This window comes from Balaenoptera acutorostrata, chromosome 15 (genome assembly GCF_949987535.1).
Source record: "Balaenoptera acutorostrata chromosome 15, mBalAcu1.1, whole genome shotgun sequence".
In the NCBI taxonomy this organism is placed as follows: domain Eukaryota; kingdom Metazoa; phylum Chordata; class Mammalia; order Artiodactyla; family Balaenopteridae; genus Balaenoptera; species Balaenoptera acutorostrata.
In genome coordinates, this window is record NC_080078.1 from 22,404,005 (window position 1) to 22,423,790 (window position 19,786).

Genomic DNA, 19,786 nt, shown 5'->3' on the forward strand with positions numbered 1-19,786 from the left:
CACATGGCAACAATTAGCTTGAGCTGAACAATAACTGTCCCCTTTAGAAGGGTCTGCTTTCTTCTCTGTACCTCAGTCCCCACCATTTCCAATCCACTTCCTCTGACCAGTTCTGCTCATTTTCATTACCTTCCTGGCCCTGCAGGCATTTGGTTGCAGCCTCTGCGTATTCCTGTGTCCCAGTGCCAGGAGTCATGATTCCTCGGATTCCTCATTATGGTTCTGGGCTCTGCAGAGGATGTGAAACCTTGGTGCCAGGGTGCAGCCCGTTTCCTCTTTACTGGGGCTTCTCTCTGACCCTAACACTGGGCTCTTTTCTCGTGAATTAAGAGAGAAGTGGTTGGGGGTGAGGAATGGGAATGACTGAAGAGCAAGCAGACAGACAGAAGATAGAGGAGTGTGGGGTCTGAGTAAGCTCCAAGTGATGTCTCTGTTTTAGGGGTTTTGTAAGGAAGTCTCTGTTCCTGATAAGTGGGAGAAGCATGAAAGGCACGTACTGTCTCAGAGCTATAGATGCACTTATTAGATACGTAACCTTGGCATGCACCATTTCTTTGAGCCTCAGTTTTGTGTGCTTTTTAAATGGGAATCAGATGTGAAGTGTGCTTGTGAGGACTATAAATAGTATGTGTGAAACATCCCACAGAAAGTAGGCACACAGTAAATGAATGCTAAGTTGCCTTGAAATCTTTTTTTAGTAATGAGAATGGATATGAAATGGAAAGGAAAAAATGCCCGGGTATCATTCTTTTTTTTTTTTTAATTTTTTTATTTATTATTTAATTTTGGCTGTGTTGGGTCTTCGGTTCGTGCGAGGGCTTTTTCTAGTTGCGGCAAGCGGGGGCCACTCTTCATTGCGGTGCGGGGACCGCTCTTCATCGCGGTGCGCGGGCCTTTCACTATCGCAGCCCCTCCCGTTGCGGGGCACAGGCTCCAGACGCGCAGGCTCAGTACTTGTGGCTCACGGGCCCAGCTGCTCCGTGGCATGTGGGATCTTCCCAGACCAGGGCTCGAACCCGTGTCCCCTGCATTAACAGGCAGATTCTCAACCACTGCGCCACCAGGGAAGCCCCCCGGGTATCATTCTTATTAGTGAATTCAGTTTTGTTGATTGGGAGGGAGTTGGCCTGGGGAAATGAGGCATTCCACATCTGTTCCCATGTGTCCTCTGTCACCTCCTTTTCCCCACCCCTTTCATTCTCTGGAGTGTTTGGTATCCCTTGTGACCTTTTCTAGGCTCAGGGTCTGTTTTGCTGTCTCTTAGCCATCGGCGCCAGCAGACCTGACTGGAGAGAGCTGGATGATGAGCTCATGACACAGGCTGTGCTGTATGTGGATTCCCAGGAGGCCGCCCTGAAAGAGTCTGGAGATGTCCTCTTGTCAGGGGTGAGCCTCCTTTCTGGTGGGCTGTTGCCTGGCTGGCCTCACCTGGATCCCAGGGTTTCATTAACACCCCCTTCTGTCTGGCCTGCTTCAGACCTCGGTAACCCTTACCTCTTTGTGGGATGACAACTCCCAAACATCTCTCAACCTTTTCTAATCCCCTTCCAGAATAATGTGGCCATTATGTGGTGATGTGTTTTCCTGTCCCCTTTGCCTGAAGAGAGCAGCTTGATGGACTTTTCTGTTGGACTGGGCTGTCCTATAAAGCAGTAGGATTGGAAGATAGGAGACTGTTACAGCCCGGAAACTTTCCCAATGTGGCCAACAAATTAGGACTAGGGTTGGCCACTTTCTGGCCTTTTTTTTTTGTAATCAGGGCATAGAAGCAAGAAGGGGGCTGTCAAAATGAGTGTTCAGATAAGAACAGGCCTATTTCCTCACTGACAGTGTCCTGGCAGGACATTCCCCTGGCTACAGATTTGTATCTCTGCAATCACAGTATCACAGAGGCAGATGGTACCCGCCCACCCACCCTCACCCCGACCCCCCAGAAAAAAGGTTTAAGGGGGAGGCATCCTTCCTGACATCATCTAGTTTACAAAAGGTGTTTTTATCTAGTTTATCCCTTATCCAGTTCAGGGACACCCTGTCCTGGCTTCAGAAGCTGGCCCTGAGCAGACATTAGCCCCATGGCCTGGGTCAGTGTGTGTTCATTTGACAGGCCAAGATCTTCGCTGAGCTGGGAGAAGTGGTAAAGGGAGTGAAACCAGCCCACTGTGAGAAGACTACGGTGTTCAAGTCTTTGGGTAAGAGCCATTGCTCCCAAGGCACAAACTTAACCAGAGCACAAGGTAGGTTTACCCACTGGTGGGAAGAGGAATGAGTCAGCAGGTTCCACAGCTGAAGCATCGTGAAGTCTATCACTCAGGTCAATTATTTACGTCGGCATAGTGGTGAAGCCCATGAACTCTGGAACTGGGCAGTCCTGGGTTGGATTCCCTTCTCTGCCACTCCCTGGACACGCGTCCTTGGGCAGGTGACCTCACCTCTCTGAGCCACAGTTTTCTCACCACCTGTTCCCTGGAGCTTTTGTGAGAATTAAGTGAGATGTGTGTACAAAACAATGTGCACATAGCAAGTGTCAGCATTAAGACAATGACACTCAGAAGAAGATATCCTTCAGAGGTGGGAGGGCAGGAGAAAAAGATGTTTAAAAACAGGGAGCTTAAGAGAAATAGCAGGGAGCCCCAACCTGACAGAGACCCAGACAGGAAGTACAGCCTGAGACCTTTTTTTCCCCTCCTTCCCTACCTTTCTGCTTGCTGATTTAAGAAGGTCTTCAGTGGGGAGCCCCATTGCTACCTGAGTTAGCACAGGCAGAAGCCCAACAAAGAAGGGGCTCCCAGTGGCTGGTTTGCCCCTCAGCCCAGCTCTCCCACCCCACCAGATTTAAAGAAATGGACACACATGGTAACAGAGCTAATATTCAGCTCCTACACCTAAAATATTGAAATACTCTCAAAATGGTTGGTAAATATTTGCTGCCCTGAGCCCCTCAGCCTCACCAGACCTTACATACTTTTTAATGATTAAGCAACCAAAGCTTTAATGCCTGGCAGAGTATTAAGAGTACCCTGACCACCCAGCACCCATGCCAATCAGTCAGTATCCATGCCTTGCCATCTGTTAAATATTTTTTTTAAATCTCCCATGCACAGAAAGACAGGCAAACACAGTATAAGCTTTATCTAGAGCCTGGTTCAAAGACATCACACTGATCTAGTTGGGTCTGAAAGTCTCATTGTTCCTAGCGGATCAGAGGTCAGCCGGCTCCCTTCAGGAGACACAGCACTGCACAGCCCTGCTCTACACTTCTGAGCAATTTTTACTTTCTCACTTCTGGGGACTGGTTTATCGGCACATCCGTTCATCTAGCAGGTGCATGTTAAATACCTGCTATGTATCAAGCTCCATACTGGGTGCAGTGGTAGCTACAAAAATTAATAAAAACTGGCCCCTGGCCTTTAAGAACATATGCCCATTCAAGGTTAAGGTATGTGCCCAAAACTATAAGACAAAGGGGACGTTGCTGAAGGATTCAGGGTTTGGACTAGATCAGGGGTTCCAACAAACTGCAGACCACGGGCTAAACCCAACCTACCACCTGTTTTTGTACAGCCCACAAGTGAAATGGTTTTTACATTTTCAAATGATTGGGGAAACAATTAAGAATATTTCGTGACGTGAAAATTTAAGAAATTCAAACTAGAGTGTCCATAAAGAAACTTTTCTTGGAGAACAGTCAAGCTCATCTGTTTCCCTGTTGTCTATGGCTGCCATTGCACTCCAATGGCAGAGTTGAGTAATTGGCCTGCAAAGCCTGAAATATTTACCATCTGGCCCTTTACAGAAAGTTTTCTGACCCCTGAACTCACCTCTGAAGGATACGTAAAATTTCTTTGGTGGGCATTGCTTGCCTTGTTCTGCCCTTTGCCAATACTTCAAGCCTGAACTCACCTCTGGGCGTCAGTCCTTGTTACCCTGATGGACACTGTATCAGGGGACTGCCAGTTCTGGGACCTGGGCTGTTTGAGGAAAAGTTGCTCAAAAGGTGAACCAGATTTCTGTCCATTCCAGGAATGGCGGTGGAAGACATGGTTGCAGCCAAACTTGTGTACGATTCCTGGTCATCTGGTAAATAAAACGAAGGAACTTTGTGTTGAATGGATGCTACAGCTCAAGGGGTATTAAACTAGTTGTCTCATAATCTCTAGATTAAATGAGGGAGCCCAGTGCCCAGTGATCTATAGTTTTGTGCTTATCCTGTCTTACCTTAAATAATGAGATCCCCTTTTGTGTTTGTAGTTAGAAAGCAAAACTAAGTGGCCATTCTCTGCTATGCCAGATTATACTAGCACTCCCTTTCCCCTGTATTTCACTGCCTTTTGTAATTCCTTGAAATAAAGCTTTTTCCAGTTCTGCCGTTCTTGCTTTGGTAACTTCTATCCCTCACAGCAAGGAAAGTGAGGGGATCAAGTGCGCCCATTCACTCCTTGCAGGAGCTCTGATGGCTATAGTTAAATTTTTTCTATTTTATTAATTGAGATACAATTTATATATCATAAAATCCACCAGTTTAAAGTATATAATTCAATGTTTTTTAGTATATTCACAGGGTTGTGCAACCATCACCACTGTCTAATTTCAGAGCATTTTCATCACTCCAAAAAGAAACCCAGTAGCCATTAGCAGTCATTCCCCATTCCCCCTTCTTCTCAGCCCCTGGCAACCACTAATCTACTTTCTGTTGTTATGGATTTGCCTTTTCTGGACATTCGTATAAATGGAATCATATATTATGTAGCCTTTTGTTTCTGGCTTCTTATAATTGAAATTTCAAGGAACAGCAGAGCTTCTCTATTGGTCAGAACTCCTTCAGTCACAATCGGTAGAGACCATAACTCAAACTACCTTAAGTTGAATGAATGAGTGAAGAATGGAATTCATTGGCTCTTATGATTAAGAAGTACACAGGTAACTGGTTTCAACTATAGCTGTATGTATCCAGGGGGTCCAAGTGTCATCAGGACCCAGTCTTGCTCTCTCTGTTCCTTGGCTCTGTTTTCTTCGGTGTTGGCTGCATTATCAAGTAAGCTCTCCCCTGATAGTGGCAGGATGGGTGCCAGCAGCTCTTGAATCATAGTCTGTCCTCTTCAGCAACCTTGGCAGAAATAGACATTCTCTTCCTTAACAGTTAAAAGTCTCAGAATGGAGACACACCGGACCATCTAGGGCCTATGCCCATATGCATAACATAGTGGCTAAAGGAAATGGAATATGCTCTTTGGCCAGGTCAGGCCCATATGCTTATCCCTGAACCACTGCATCATCCAGGGGGATCTAATTCCCCTATTATCCAGGCCTGGATCACATGACCCCCCTTGAAGTCAGCAGTGCAATCAGCCCATCTGTCCACATGAGCTAACAAAAGGAAAGGGGTCTCTTACCAAAAAGGGGGAGGACTGTATATTGGGTAGGCAAAATCTACAGGTGTGCACTACAGTATCAGTGTTGAAGGGCCATTAGGAATTACCCAGTCCAACCTCTTCAACTTACAGGTGGGAAAACTGAGGTGCAGCAATGCTTTCCTCAGGTCCCCTGGGTCACTAGCAGAGCTGTGTTGTCCGTGTCCTGTCAAAGACCCATTCAGATACTCCCTCTCCAATCCCTAGGCTGGTTATAAGTCAGCAGCAAAGAGAAGCATATTATTTTGCTTTGTTTTCTTACCCAAATTCCTCCTGGCAGGTCCTCTTTGTGCTGTAGGTAGCTTACCCAAAAGTTTACCATGTTTGCCAGGCTAGCACTGTCTAGCCTTTGTGCTAGAACAAAATACCCACGTGATCTGCTCTGCACACCTCAAGTGACTATGGAGTCTTTCTGGGGATCTTAATGGTCACAACTCTAAGGATGTGTAGAGAAGGGTGTGTGACGATGAGATTATCAAAAGCACCTTAACTTATTCATAGATTTCTTCTTTCATTCATAAGAGTCCCTACAATAACTCATGCTAGGCTGCTAACAGAAAAGAAATAGTCCTCACACCAAACAGCACAGATGACTCTCTCCAACTATATTAGAGTTAGGGCAGGAAATGGATCGAGAGTAGTTTTGCAATAAGTTTTCTGCCTTTCAAAGTTCTCTTTTCCATTTCACATTGCCCACCCACCTCAGATGCCGTGTGAACCACTGAAGTCGGTCAGAATCATAGGAATCAACAGACCAGAGTAATCTGCATCCCGCCTTCAGCCTAGGCATCACATTCTGTTGTTCAGCAATATTTATTGAATACCTGCTGTGTGATGGATTGGCACTTGGTACAAGGGATATATCAGTGAATACAGGACAGAGCAAATTCCCTGTCCTAAAGGACCTTACATTGTAGTAGGGCAGAACCTAGCTTCTCTGCTAGGGAAGTGGGCATAGGAGAATTCCCAGGAGCTGGAACCGTTTAATTTGCCTCCTTTGCTCCTTGATATGTAAGACCAAAGGTAATTCTGTTTGGTTCATACACTTTAAGCCAGTCTTTGCAATAATCATCGATATAGTATTTACCCTTTAAATGGAACAGGAGTTACTTATTCAGAGAATGGTGGATGAGCCTATGGCGTCTATAAGCTGGGATACCTTAATAAAAATAAAACGCAACTATTGGAAAAAAACAAACACCTTCTAACAACCCATTCTGGCCTCACTGTGTTTTATGTTATTCACTGTTATTATATAAAGGGATTATGTTTGCTCTCTCCTTTTTAATCCAGCAATGTTAAGGAAGTTTTATGCGAGGTTTTAAAAACCACAGAACACACACTCGCTTGAGGTGTTCTTCAAATTCATATCCCTTTATCTCATCACAGAACTGACATAAAGTCCAATGGGATGGATGGTCCTGGTGAGAACTTCCAGTCCTGCTGGGCAAACGTCCCCTTCCCATATTTCTGAGCAAATTGCTACCCCTCCAGTAGGGCAACATGGACAAATTCCAACTAGAAATAATCAAATCCCATGAAGCAGGACTAAATCCTATAATGCTGAATTCCAGTAACATTTTTGCTGGCCTGTCTTTTCTTATTTTCCCTAAGAGTACCTTTCCATTTACTATTCTATCATCTTCCAAGTAGCAATGCTGGTTGCCAGCTCAAAATTCTTTATGCCACCTCTCATTTGCTAGAATACATTGTCAGGCTTTCTATATTATTTTTACCTCTGACAATGATGTACAAAGCACTGCTGGAAAGCATCCTTTTTATTAACAGTAGTACCTTCCTAGTGGCTTATACTTCTCCTATATCCTAGCAATGAGTGTCTCATCAGGCAGATTCTGGGGGATACTTGGAGAGAGGATCCTGGCATCTACAATAAGGACATACTAATAGAGAAAGACTGAGACACTACAAACTTTTTCTGAGTGCCTTCTATGTGACTACTGCTTTCATGTACATTATTTCATGTACAACTGCAGTTTATTCCAGAACAATGAAATGCAGTATTTGTAAACGTAATCATCCCCTAGTGTAACATATTTGTTCAATGACTGACAACCTTTTCGATCCATTCATTGAGGAAGAATGTGCCAATTGTTCATCAGATTTGAGCATCTGTATCCTCCATTGTGCCTCTTAAAGTAACACAGACAGCTGTGAATCAGGAAGCATGCTGAAGCCTTTTCTATATTATACACATAATCAATGATAAATTCCATTTAATGCAAGGCTAGCTATAAAAATCCAGTGAAGCTTAGCTATTCAAGTAGGGTTTCAACTTAAATTTGGGATTTCCATTTAAATAACATCAGCAGCAGTATTAGTGTTGACAATTTATATTGTAGAACCTACATGTATTCAGACGTGCAGAAATGGTGATAGACAACAGTAAATGAAAGATATGTATATCATAAGCATAAAATGTAAAATTTACTTCTACAATTGAATTTTCCCTACAAAGAACCTAGATTTCTTTTTCCTTTTTTTTAAGTTTTAGGAGGTACTTACCCTTAGGAAAAATCATCTAACAAGCCAGAGTTCTTTTCTGTATCCTTCTTTCTCTCCTCCCTGACTCTCTTGCTTAAGCACTGTTTTAGTCTGCTAGGGCTGCCGTTAACAAAATACCACAGACTGGGTGTCTTAAACAACAGAAATTTATTTTCTTATAGCTCTGGAGGCTGGAAGTCCAAGATCAAGGTGGTAGAAGGTTTGATTTCTCCTGAGGCTTTCCTCCTTGGCTTTCAGATGGCTGCCTTCTTGCTGTGTCTTCACATAGCCTATTCTGTGTGTGTGCACATCTCCAGTGTCTCTACCTCTTCAAAGGACAACAGTCATATGGAATTAGGGCCTCACCTTTATGACCTCATTTAACCTTAATCAGCTCTTTAATAAAGGTCTTATCTTCAAATACAGTCACATTAGGGATTACGGTTTCAACATAAGAATTTTGGAGGGACAAAATTCAGTCCATACAGGTACCATACATTGTTTCTTTCTTCTCTCTCTCTACCTGCCATCTTCTCTCTGTTCCCAGGCAGGAGTACTATAGACCCATTTCTATTACTTGTAAACATGTAAACATCTGTTGAAGGGTTAGACACATTTAAGTTGGGCATCATGCCACAGGGCAATGGAGGAACTTTAGTCTCCACCAACAGGTAAAGTCATAGAGCTAAGGACAGAACTGGAGTTAGAATCCCTAGACTATGAGGATGAGGAATTAAGCAGCAGCTAATGTGACGAGAGATTATAATTTTGAGTCCAGAGTTAGGAAAGTGAAGAAAGTTTTTTCCCTTCTCTGTCATCCATTTCATCCTTTCTGTATTCAAAAATATCAAAAAGATAATTGAAGAGAGATGCCATTTTCTTATTCCCAGGTCTCCTTGAGTTTCTCATTAGCGGTTTATGTGGAGAGATATAGAGTATTTCTCAGAGTAGAATTTGGGCCTCTTTGATGGACACCTCCAAAACCCTAGAAACCCAGTAGTCTGGTATTGGGTAGAGAGTGGGTAATGCCTGAAATGTTTCCAGTGGGCCACAGCACCACCCCACTGCTGCAGACCCACCCAGTTGACCCAACACTCCATCAGAGGCTGGTGTCGACCAACTGCCCAGGCTGTTGTAGCACCTGCTTCCTTCTGTTTATGGCATTAAGGACTTTCTTCCTGGGACCCAGCTGCATGTGTATGCTCTGAAGGTCCTCATCAGAGCAAAGCAGCAGAGCTTCCAGATCAATCTGCTCTCTCATGAAAATGGGAAGGAATTCTTCCAGGTAGTGGGACTGCAAGAACACTTCCAGGGGAGTAGCATCACTCACATCTTCCTCCCATTCCACTTCATCCTCATCCCAAGGCAGATCATCTTCACGGTTGTTTTCCGCTCCGTCTTCATCAGCCTCAGCTCCTCCTTGTCTCTGAAGCAATTCACTGGGCATTTTAAACCCCAACTCCCTCTTGCTGTCTGACATGTCTTCAGGGCTCAATATTCTGTTCCTTCTAAAAACAACACTTCCTAGACCTGGACGGTTGAGAATGGATTCGTGTTGCACCCAGCTGTCTCCCTTTACTGAGAACTGGAGCTTCTCTCTGAAGTCCCCTGAGAAGCGATCTTCCTCCTCCTCCTCCTCCTCCTGCTCCTCTCTGAACACTTCCATCACATTCTTCTGCCCACTTGTTCTCTCCTTCCCTAACGGCTCTGCTGTGTCTTTGTTCTTCTTGAACTTTATTTTAAAGGTGTCTTTAATGCCCTTAGACAGTGACCCGAATGTGTTGGAAGCAGAAGCATTTGAAAGGGATGACCTGGAGAAAGTGCCCTTGGAAGAAGAAAGAGTCCCAGATTCCTCCTTGTTGTAGGTGCGGGCCATCTTATTTTGGTGCTTCTCCTGGAGCCTCTCACACTCTTTGATCTGCCTCCTGGCATTCTTCTGAGCCTGCTCCTTCAGCCTGGTGACCTTCTTGGGGTTCATGATGTTCTGGGCAGTGGCAGCCTTATCCAAGAGACCAACACATTCATTCTGCTCTCTGCTGGCAGCAGCATCCAGTGGAGACTGGAAATCATTGTCCAGGGCAAAGATGTTGGCACCGAAGTTGATCAGAAATGAGACACAGTGGGCATGACCATTGGAGGCTGCGTAATGTAAGGGAGTATTTCCCCAGATGTCACATCTATCAGGATCCCCTCTAGAAGAGAAAATATAAAAAATACATACTAATTGTTTTCTCTGAACATGAGGTCTAAAAAATAAAAACTAAAAGAACAAAATGCATGTTAATCCTGCCTGGACACTGTTACAAGATAACTTCTGAAAGTCCGCATATGTCACATCCAGACATCACATGGCCAGAAACAGAAAAAGCCCATATCTACCCTGTATCTCCTTGTTAGAAGCAAGAAAAGCTTTCTAAGAAACTCCCAACATGAGCAACTTTCTTGTCTCATTGGCCAGAATTGGGCCACGTGCCTAAGGGAAAGGAAATAGAGCTACCTTGTTTATCTTAAATCAATTAGATTTTTCCCCTGTATAGGATTACCCCATGGTGTGCTGGTAAATGTTAACAACCAGCTCACCCAGGAAAAAAATCAAGCTCTGATTTATATAGCATGCGCCAATTTCTGTGGTGTAAATACACCACCATAGCACATTTCAAGCTCCTAATGTGACATTACTGGACACAGAATTTGGAAGAGATGCACAGTCAATTGATTATAAATTATTCCCACCACATAGATATTTAATAGATGTGCGTAATCTTAAGAGCAAAGATAACAGTAAAATGTGGTAAAATAATTAGAAAGTAGTAAGTTTTGACTATTACCTTTTTAATATAATTTATTAAATTTTAAGTTTATATAATTTTATTTTTAATAATGGATTGTTTATCTGATTCAAACTTCCTAAAATTTAGCAGTCATCTCTCCTGAGCTGGTAAGAGCTGGTTCTGAAACTATACCTTGTACCTTAAAGGATCTTGGTCCCTAAGGTAGAAACAAGATAGAAACAAAAATTGTAACATGGAGAACACCAAGCTTGTTTCGCAGAGTATCAGGGAAACCACAGATATGCAAACAGCTTGCTGACAGCCCCTCCAACTGAGCATGAGCATCACACAGGCGCGTCGAGGGACGAGAATGACTGATAGCACACTTTGAATGTCACAGGCTGAAAATCCACTGCATGTTATGTACTGGACTTCTCCACCTCTGAAATTGCACATGCAACCCATGAAGAGGCATTAAGGACTGTCTGGCCTGTGCAAGGAACCCTTGAACTCTCGAAACTTATGTTGAAACTTACACTTACTTTCCATCAACCATTTCTGAGCACCCTCCCCCTCTTGTTCCCTACTTCCAAGATAAATACTCCATTCAAATGCCAGTCAAGGAGCCAGATCTAAAGCAGTGCCTCCTGTCTTCTTGTTTTCCACCCTGCAATAAAGCCTTTTCTCTCTGCAAAAGACCATTGCCTTGGTCTTTCCATTGCACAGTGGGCAACGAGCCCACTTGCTCAGTTCCAGTTCCAGTACAGCACTGCTACCCTCCTCTGAGTCACAGGTAGGGAAATGAAAACTGAACAAAACTGGTTCCCCATCAGCAAGAAAGAAGAGAGGAATGGATACTGGGCAGGAAGCAAACAGTGTCTAATACAACTAATATTTGTACAAAGGGTCTATTGATTCCTCAGTTTATTTCCACATAATTATGAGTAGTTCTGCAATCGTTTAAGGTAGAATCGGGGGCATTATTAGATAGCATTATGGCCAGGGACCCCATGCCTGACACAGAATCGGGTACATGGTAGATAAAAAAGATTTGAGGAATGAATATCTACTGGAATCCTGCCCCAGGCTCTAACCCCCACCCCTTGCCCTTCTCCTGTGAGGCCTTGAGTTACAAACAGGCACAAATGAAAAGTAAAGTAATAACTTACTGTTAACTATGGCTCTGACCCCAAGCCACTGTTGAGAGCTCTGATAATACAAGTACAAAAGGGCATCTTCCTTTGCCCTAGTCTAGACTCCAAAATCAGGATCTCAGTAAACTTTGGCCGGGTTGGCCCCATGGGATGGCAGGAGAGAGAGCCTGAGAAGGCCTCTTAACATTCCTGGTAAGTAGCAGGTGGAAACAGGAGAGAAGGTCCATGCCCTTGCGACTGGCATGTTAATGCACTGTGGCCCTTCTATTTCTTGCCACTTAAAGTTTGGTCCCTGGACCAGCAGCAGCGGTAACATCCCACCAGTAACATCACCTGCAAGTTGTTAGAACTGCAGAATCTTGGACCGCATCCCAGACTTCCTGAATCAGAAACTGAAGTTTAACAGGATCCCCAGGTTAGGCTCACTGCAGGCTGAGAGCTATACTAGTTAAGGTGACCCAACCAGTGTCCTATAATTTGGTGAATCAGATTTGTAATTCCTCCATGGGAATCCTTGGCTTCTTCATGCTTTTTGGTTACAAAGCACTTACACATTCTCTGCCCCCACCACCACCACCAAGCACAATCTTTCTCTTAGAGAAGGAAGAAAAGAATAATGATCAGAGGGGTAAAATAAGACTCCAAGCACATAATTGATTTTCCCAGCAGTACACGGGCAATAGACCTTGGATCAGGCCTGCCTCCAAGTCTACTGGTCTCCAACACAATATGGTCTTATGTTAACTCACCTCAGCTTTTCCCTTTTACCCGCTGTGAGGCCTCAAGTTCAACTTTTCTAGGACTCAGTGTCCTCATCTATAAATTTAGGATAATATTACCTACTCGTAGAACTATTACGTGAATCAGTCAACATACATATAGCATTAGAAACGTGCTTGGTACATAATGAATACTCAATAAACTTTACCTGTTACCATTTCCCTTGTCTCTAAACTCAAAATCCTTAATTTCATACATTTATTTTTTTCTCACACCCATCTAGTAAATTCCTGCAGCACTGTGATGACTCTTGTGGCTTTTTAACACTTATAGTCTTAATTTGTCAAATATGCCCTGCCCCCCAACTAGATAATATGTCTCAGAGGGCAAAACCTGTGTCTTTTGTCCTTTGTGTGTTTTGTCCTTTATATCATCCATGTATCATAGCAGATGTCTCAAACTCAACCTAAAGAAGCCAAGAATGTAATGTAAGTAACCTAATGGGGCCAGGTTTGTTCTTTCAACAAAGTCATAATTAAGTGCAAGTTCCATCTAAAAGAATAGACATTGATCACCTGTGGCTGATTGCTACCTTGAATAAAAGCAGACACAATATTGCCAGAGTTTCCATGTTCCAAACAAAGCCAGAAATCCAGAATTTCATGTGAAGCTTTTTGATTTTTAAATGTTGGCTCAAATTTAAGAGAAAAATACAGTGAAGTCCAAATAAAACATATTTGTGGGCTAGATCCAGCCATAAGCTGGCAGTTGGCAACTTCCTTCTGAGCAGAGAGAACAGTGTAAGCAGATGCACATATAGGTGATGTTACATATTTGTGGCACCAGGAGTATACTTCAGTGTGACCAGAGATAGGGGAAGGGAAATAAGTTCAAAGAGGAAGGAAAGAAAATAAAATTGAATCTAAGGAAAGCAAATATATTAAATAACACAGTTCTGTTGCACAGCCTTTTTCCTGATTTAATTGTCTTGGATCAAAGGAAACCTCTTTCAACCTTAAAATAGTTGTGTATCTTAGGGGAACACAGTACCTCACTCCCAAAGATGGAGTTTCACTTCTTATATATTTTAACCAAACACCACACTCAAAAGACATAAAAGAGGGATTGTAAAACATCTAAGACATTACTGTAAACATAAACATAAGGATTAAATTTGCCTGAAATTAGATTGGGTAAGTTAAAAGAGAAAGTACTGAGAGGACTGAACTGTGGTAAGGATGTTAGAGGTATTAAAAAGTTTGGGTTAAATCTACATGCTTCAGGTCATAAAATAGTGGAATTTTCCCATCCTGAGGGATCTTAAATGATCCTTCAAGATAGGAAGAACATGAAGAAAACCTGAGGTGACTCCAAAGACTGTTCTTCTCTTAAGAAACACAAAATTCCATATTTAAAGATGAAACTGTCAGTAAGCTGATTCATGAGTTTCCCTGGTGCATTTAAGCTATTTCCACTTGAAATAAATTCTGTTTACAGACAACTTGCCAAATTGATGTACAACTTAAATCAAAATGTTTACTATTGACAAGTTGGGGGTCCTTCTAAAATCAGTCTTTGTCTTTCAATCCCTGATATCCTTCACATTTCTTGATAGAACCATTACACATACCTGTCCAGATAGTCACAAACTCATCTGATGATCTGAGTCCAGTACTGATGTTATTCAATATATTGTTTCCTTAATCTAAATGCATAACATTTTGATTTGACTTTTTTCCTATCCTTTTTTCCCCAAAAGATAAACTCAATGAAAAGATTTTAAGTAATCATATTTTGCCCTTGCTCTTTTGTAGATTAGTACATTTGGGCAATAATTTTTAAAGCTGGATTGCAATTATTGTCACAAAATAGGCAATTTGCTTATATTAAATTACTCTGAGAATCTGTCCCATTTCAGTTTCTCTTTTTGAAGTTGATTTGATTATTCTGGAGTTGTTCTCAGAAAAAAAATCACTCTTTCAAGAAATGTTTTTCTACATAGGAAGGAATATCTAGACTCACTAGTAATCAAATAAATGCAAGTGAAAACAATGTACCACCATCTATTTGCCTATCAGATAGGCAACAAATAAAAAGAATACTACTACTCAGTTTTGGCAGGAGTGCGAGGAAATGAACAATGCTGGAGGAAGCATAAAGTGGTTCAAATTTCCCAGCACAATATGTGCCAAAAGCCTGTAAAACATGGCACCCTTTTGAATCAATAATTCTGCCTTAAGGAATTTATCCTGAGGAAATATCAGACCCTTGTGCAAAGATAAATGATCAAGGATGTTCATTCCAAATTATACAAAAACTGGATTCAAAGTAAATGTCATGAACAAGCAATTGATTAAATAAATTATGATGAAACCATAAAACAGAATACCATGTAGCCATTAAAAATAATGGCATGCATCTCTACTTTTAAGTGCAAATGGTCCATGAGGTATTATTAAATAATTAGAAGAAGATTCCAGAACAGTTTGTATAATGTGATTGCCTTTTTAAGGGCTGAACATACGTACATTTAAGTGCATGTTCTCAAAGGGAAACGTCTGAAATGATATACCCCCAAATGTTAATGACTGAGAGAATTCATGTGATTTTTACTTTATTAAGTATATTTTCTAATATGACATGAAATGTTACAAAAAGTTTGTATTCCTTTGAGAATCATTAAGGAAGAAAACATTACATTTTAGAAAATGACAAAAAAAACTAAAAAAAAAAAGTCATGCACATTTTAAAGGCAAAATGAAATTTTGTGTTATTGAGGCCATCTTCCCAGTGTAGGATAATACATGTAATTGTTGCTTTCCATCTTTAAAATTAAAAAAGAAAGAAAAACAGGTTTTAACAAAGCCAGAGTTTGGATATTAATGGTTGTCACATGATCCATGGTTCAATCAGGTAGCGGCAGGAAAACACTAAAATCATCAGACTGCAATAGACCTCAATAATTGATTCAATTTTTGATTGGTTTCCCTTTTTAGCCCCCTTAAATTTAATGGGCAATTTGTTTTCACACAAGCGCCTAAAGATTGGCTATGGTGAAAATGGGAGGTGACCTATGAAAACCCTTACAAGACATTTTTATAAGACTACACCAGGCCAACTTAACAGATCTTAAATGCTTCTGGAGAGAAGGAAACAAAATCTGGGATGTACTAGAATTGATCCAGAAGATAAGAGTTGAGAAGGAAGGACTAGAAAAATCAGGGTTAAAATGTTGATGCCCATAATCAGTTTTTAATAAATATAAATCAATGGACTGGATTTTGACATTACACTGAGAGAAATTACCATGTCAAATAAATAGGTAAAGGGTGGACTATATAACAAAATGTTTAGGGACAAATGACTAACCACTTGGAGAAGGCATAGTCAGATCATAACCCCAAATCTTAAATCAAAGAAATGATATATGAATTATTTAAAATAAAAACTAAAACTAAAATAAGTACTAAAGAAAATATCTGTCAATATTTAGGCAGGACCTCAAAGCTGGAATTATATAGTAAATTGACAGACTTAAGTATATAAAATATATACTTAAATATATTTTCATTTATAGTAAATATCACTGTCAAAAATATGAATTATGAATTGTGAAAATATTTGGAAATATAATGACAAAAGACTGATATTCTAACTTTAAAAGCATTTTTTAATAAATCAATGAGAAATGTTGAAGACCCCAATATATAAGTGGGACAGGGTTATAAATACATAGTTCACAAAAGTGGAACTATTATGGCCACTAAATATAAAAAAATTTTCAACCTCACCAGTAACCAAAGAAAAGAACATTAAAGGCACATTGATATATCATTCTGGACCCATAATAACGACAAAAATGGGTGCTCACCTTCTGAAGGGCAATTTGTCAATAGACACCAAAAAAGTCTTTAAATTGTGTACATGCCAATTGATCCAGAAATTTCACTTTGTAGAATTTGTTCTCAAGAAAATGTGAGCAAAGATTTACATACAAGGATAATCATCACAGTACTGTTTAAACTATGGGAAACAAGTTATTTGTCTGAAAGAGAGATGGACTTAGAAATGTATTTATATAATATATTTATTAACTAGAATACTAAGAAGTCCCTGAAAATTAAATTGTAAAAGAATATACACTGGGCTTCCCTGGTGGCGCAGTGGTTAAGAGTCTGCCTGCCAATGCAGGGGACACGGGTTCGAGCCCTGGTCTGGGAAGATCCCACATGCCGCGGAGCAACTGGGCCCATGAGCCACAATTACTGAGCCTGCGCATCTGGAGCCTGTGCTCCGCAACAAGAGAGGCCACGATAGTGAGAGGCCCGCGCACCGCGATGAAGAGTGGCCCCCGCTTGCCACAACTAGAGAAAGCCCTCATACAGAAACGAAGACCCAACACAGTCATAAATAAAATAAATAAATAAAATTAAAAAAAAAAGAAAAGAATATACACTGACATGGAAAAAAATGTTCATGATGTATTGAGGAGTAAAAAAAAAAAAAAACTGCATACCACAAAAAAATGTCTACTTAGTATACTATTTCATGTGTGTGTACAAATATACATGCATATTTATTTATACATAATATATATACATATATGCACATATATTTATATACACTATACATATACACACTATGTATATGGCATTATGGGACATTTTATTCTTTATAATTTATGTGCATATATATGGTTTAATTTTCTGGGCTTAGCTTATGTTACTTTTGTGATAAATGAAGACCAGTAGAACAATTTGTATAAGAAAATGTTTCAGGCATACAAAGGGGAGAGAGAGAGAGAAAGAGAACATCTAGGCATTCTCATTTAAATTGGACCTCAAAAGTACAAGGGCTTTCACTGGTTGTGAAGTAACTGACATCTGCACTTCCTGCAGAGGTGGTATACTTTGAGTAGGTGGAGAAAGTTTGGGAGAGGAGGAGAGATGATGCAGTGTTACATCTGGAGAAGGCTGACTAAAGGGGTTGGGGTACAGGGCAGTGTCTGGGAAATGGAAGTTAAACAAAAGGAATGGAGTACATCAACTCTACTTACTTCCTCATTCAGTTTTCAACTCAGGAACTCTCTCCAGCTTTGGTTCCTATAACTTCCTAAAGTGCCCCTCCCTTCAGTAAAGGGTGCCAACAACCACAAGCTGTCAAAGCCAGAATCTGGGGCCTTGATCCTCCTTTTTCTTCCACCCCCCAGCATCCAGTCAATCATAACCAATTCTACATCAGAATTGCCACTCAAATCCATCCACATCTCTCAATTCCCACTGCCACTATCCTAGTCCAGTTTATTCCTCATCTCAACTGTTAAACCAGCCCCAGAACATTTTCTCTGACCACTGTACAACAGCCTGAGCAAATTTTGTAAACAAAAACTATATGTATAAATATGTATAAATAAATATGTATTGGATTGAAATAAATTCACTTGTCTCCTTTACTCACATTTTCTTTTTTTCTTTCTTTAGCCTTCTTGGGTTATAGTTGCCAACACTGCCTAGCCCCTCCAGTAACAAGCAGAAGACAACTGCTAGCTAATTTCTGCTTCAGAATTTGCAGGGAGAGTATGTATACATGTATGTATCTAACAGCCAGAGAGGTAATGAAGTTAAGACAGGCTGAAGGTCCCTTTTATGGCTTATAAAGCCAGAAATTTCATCTAAGAATCATGAGCTTGCACTAGGATTAAATATTTTTTTAAAAGGCTGTGAGATTTTAATGGCATAGATGAAAAAATAAAAACACATCATTTGTTCCAATCAAGGCTGACATCTTAAAACCAAGTAGACCAGTAATCTCTTTTTAAAAAGCCAAGAATTTGCATGTCATGGAAAAGATTTTTAAAGACACAGAATTAGGGCTTCCCTGGTGGCGCAGTGGTTGAGAATCTGCCTGCCAATGCAGGGGACACGGGTTCGAGCCCTGGTCTGGGAAGATCCCACATGTCGCGGAGCAACTAGGCCCGTGAGCCACAACTACTGAGCCTGCGTATCTGGAGCCTGTGCTCCGCAACAAGAGAGGCCGCGATGGTGAGAGGCCCGCGCACCGCGATGAAGAGTGGCCCCCTCTTGCCGCAACTAGAGAAAGCCCTCATACAGAAACGAAGACCTAACACAGCCATAATTAAATAAATAAATATAAATTATAAAATTCTTAAAAAAAAAAAAAAAAGACACAGAATTAAAATATCTTCCCCCAAGGCAAATAATAGTGCCTTAGAGTTCAGGATCTCTGTGTGTGTGGCTCATAAAGGATCAACCAACACATGGTGCCAGTTCTCAGAGTGAAAAGAGAGCATCTCTAGGGAATTTTCTCCTTTTCTCTAAAACGACAATTTTTTACACAGACTAGAAAGAAAGCAAAGTATTTTCACTTTTTCCCTGCCTCTTGCTGCTGTCTGCAAAATCCTACCATAAACAGTTTCCAATCAAAACCATCAGGTTGAAATTACCCTCTGCTGCAGATTATTTCTAGGGCTTCCAAGTTCCCGTGGTAGGCTGCCAGGAGTGTGGGAGTCATGCCATCTTCATCAGAAAGATTCAGATCTCTCTTGGTAGCCTCTTTCAGAAGTTCCAGGTAGCTATCACTAGCAGCTTGGTGGTAGCGAGTGGACATTTTTTCTGCTCACCGAAGCTTTGCCAAATATCACTCTCCAGGCAAAGCAGGATGTCAGTGAAGCAGCCTTCCTACGAAGCTTGTTAATCAGTGACAAGGAAGAGTGTCAGCCCAGGGCAAAGCTCATTCCAACCTCCCTCCAATGGAAGGCAGCCAGAAAGGTTCACAGCACTGAACTTAGACCTTTTCTTTCTGGAATGGCCATGACATTGAATATCGAGGACTGCTGCGTTCATCTTGAATGTTTTGAGGCACTGTTTTTTTTCTGTCCTTTAACAAGTCCTGAATGTAATATTGGTCATCTAGGCACAGAATGTAGAAAATAATTTCAAAACCACTCAGAACTAGTCTAGTTCCCTGGAGAGGTCTATTTTTTAAAGTGCTGTATTGAGGTATAATTCACAAACTATGAAATTCACCCATTTTAAGTGTACAATTCAATGATCATTACTAAATTTAGAGTTCTGTAAGTATCACCATGAAACCAAGCGGGACCCTGTGGGGTCTTCCCAGGGACAGACCCCCTCCTCACCTAGTCCCCCACCTCTTGTTTATAGAAAAGCTGTAGCCTCCTAGGCTTTCCCCGAGTTCTAAAGAGCAACTT

The 19,786-nt window shown here is 41.3% G+C and overlaps 2 protein-coding genes across 3 annotated transcripts in view; one reads left to right on the plus strand and one right to left on the minus strand.

Annotated features, from left to right (window-relative positions):
• The window catches only part of CRYM (crystallin mu), a 23,793-nt gene extending 19,424 nt beyond the window's left edge, over window positions 1-4,369 (plus strand). For both annotated transcript variants that reach the window (XM_057528294.1, XM_057528292.1), the window contains 3 exons: window positions 1,265-1,386; window positions 2,105-2,189; window positions 4,021-4,369. In XM_057528294.1, coding sequence (XP_057384277.1) covers window positions 1,265-1,386; window positions 2,105-2,189; window positions 4,021-4,085 — 272 coding nt within the window. In that variant the 3' untranslated portion in view covers window positions 4,086-4,369. The remainder of the gene's footprint in view (window positions 1-1,264; window positions 1,387-2,104; window positions 2,190-4,020) is intronic.
• On the minus strand, window positions 3,649-19,210 carry ANKS4B (ankyrin repeat and sterile alpha motif domain containing 4B). The gene is made up of 3 exons (XM_007189965.3): window positions 19,019-19,210; window positions 7,932-10,102; window positions 3,649-4,074 (listed from the first exon to the last, which is right to left on the minus strand). The coding sequence occupies exons 1-2, from the start codon at window positions 19,180-19,182 to the stop codon at window positions 9,010-9,012; spliced, it is 1,257 nt and encodes a 418-aa protein (XP_007190027.2). The 5' UTR covers window positions 19,183-19,210; the 3' UTR covers window positions 3,649-4,074; window positions 7,932-9,009.
• Window positions 19,211-19,786: the final 576 nt, after the last annotated feature.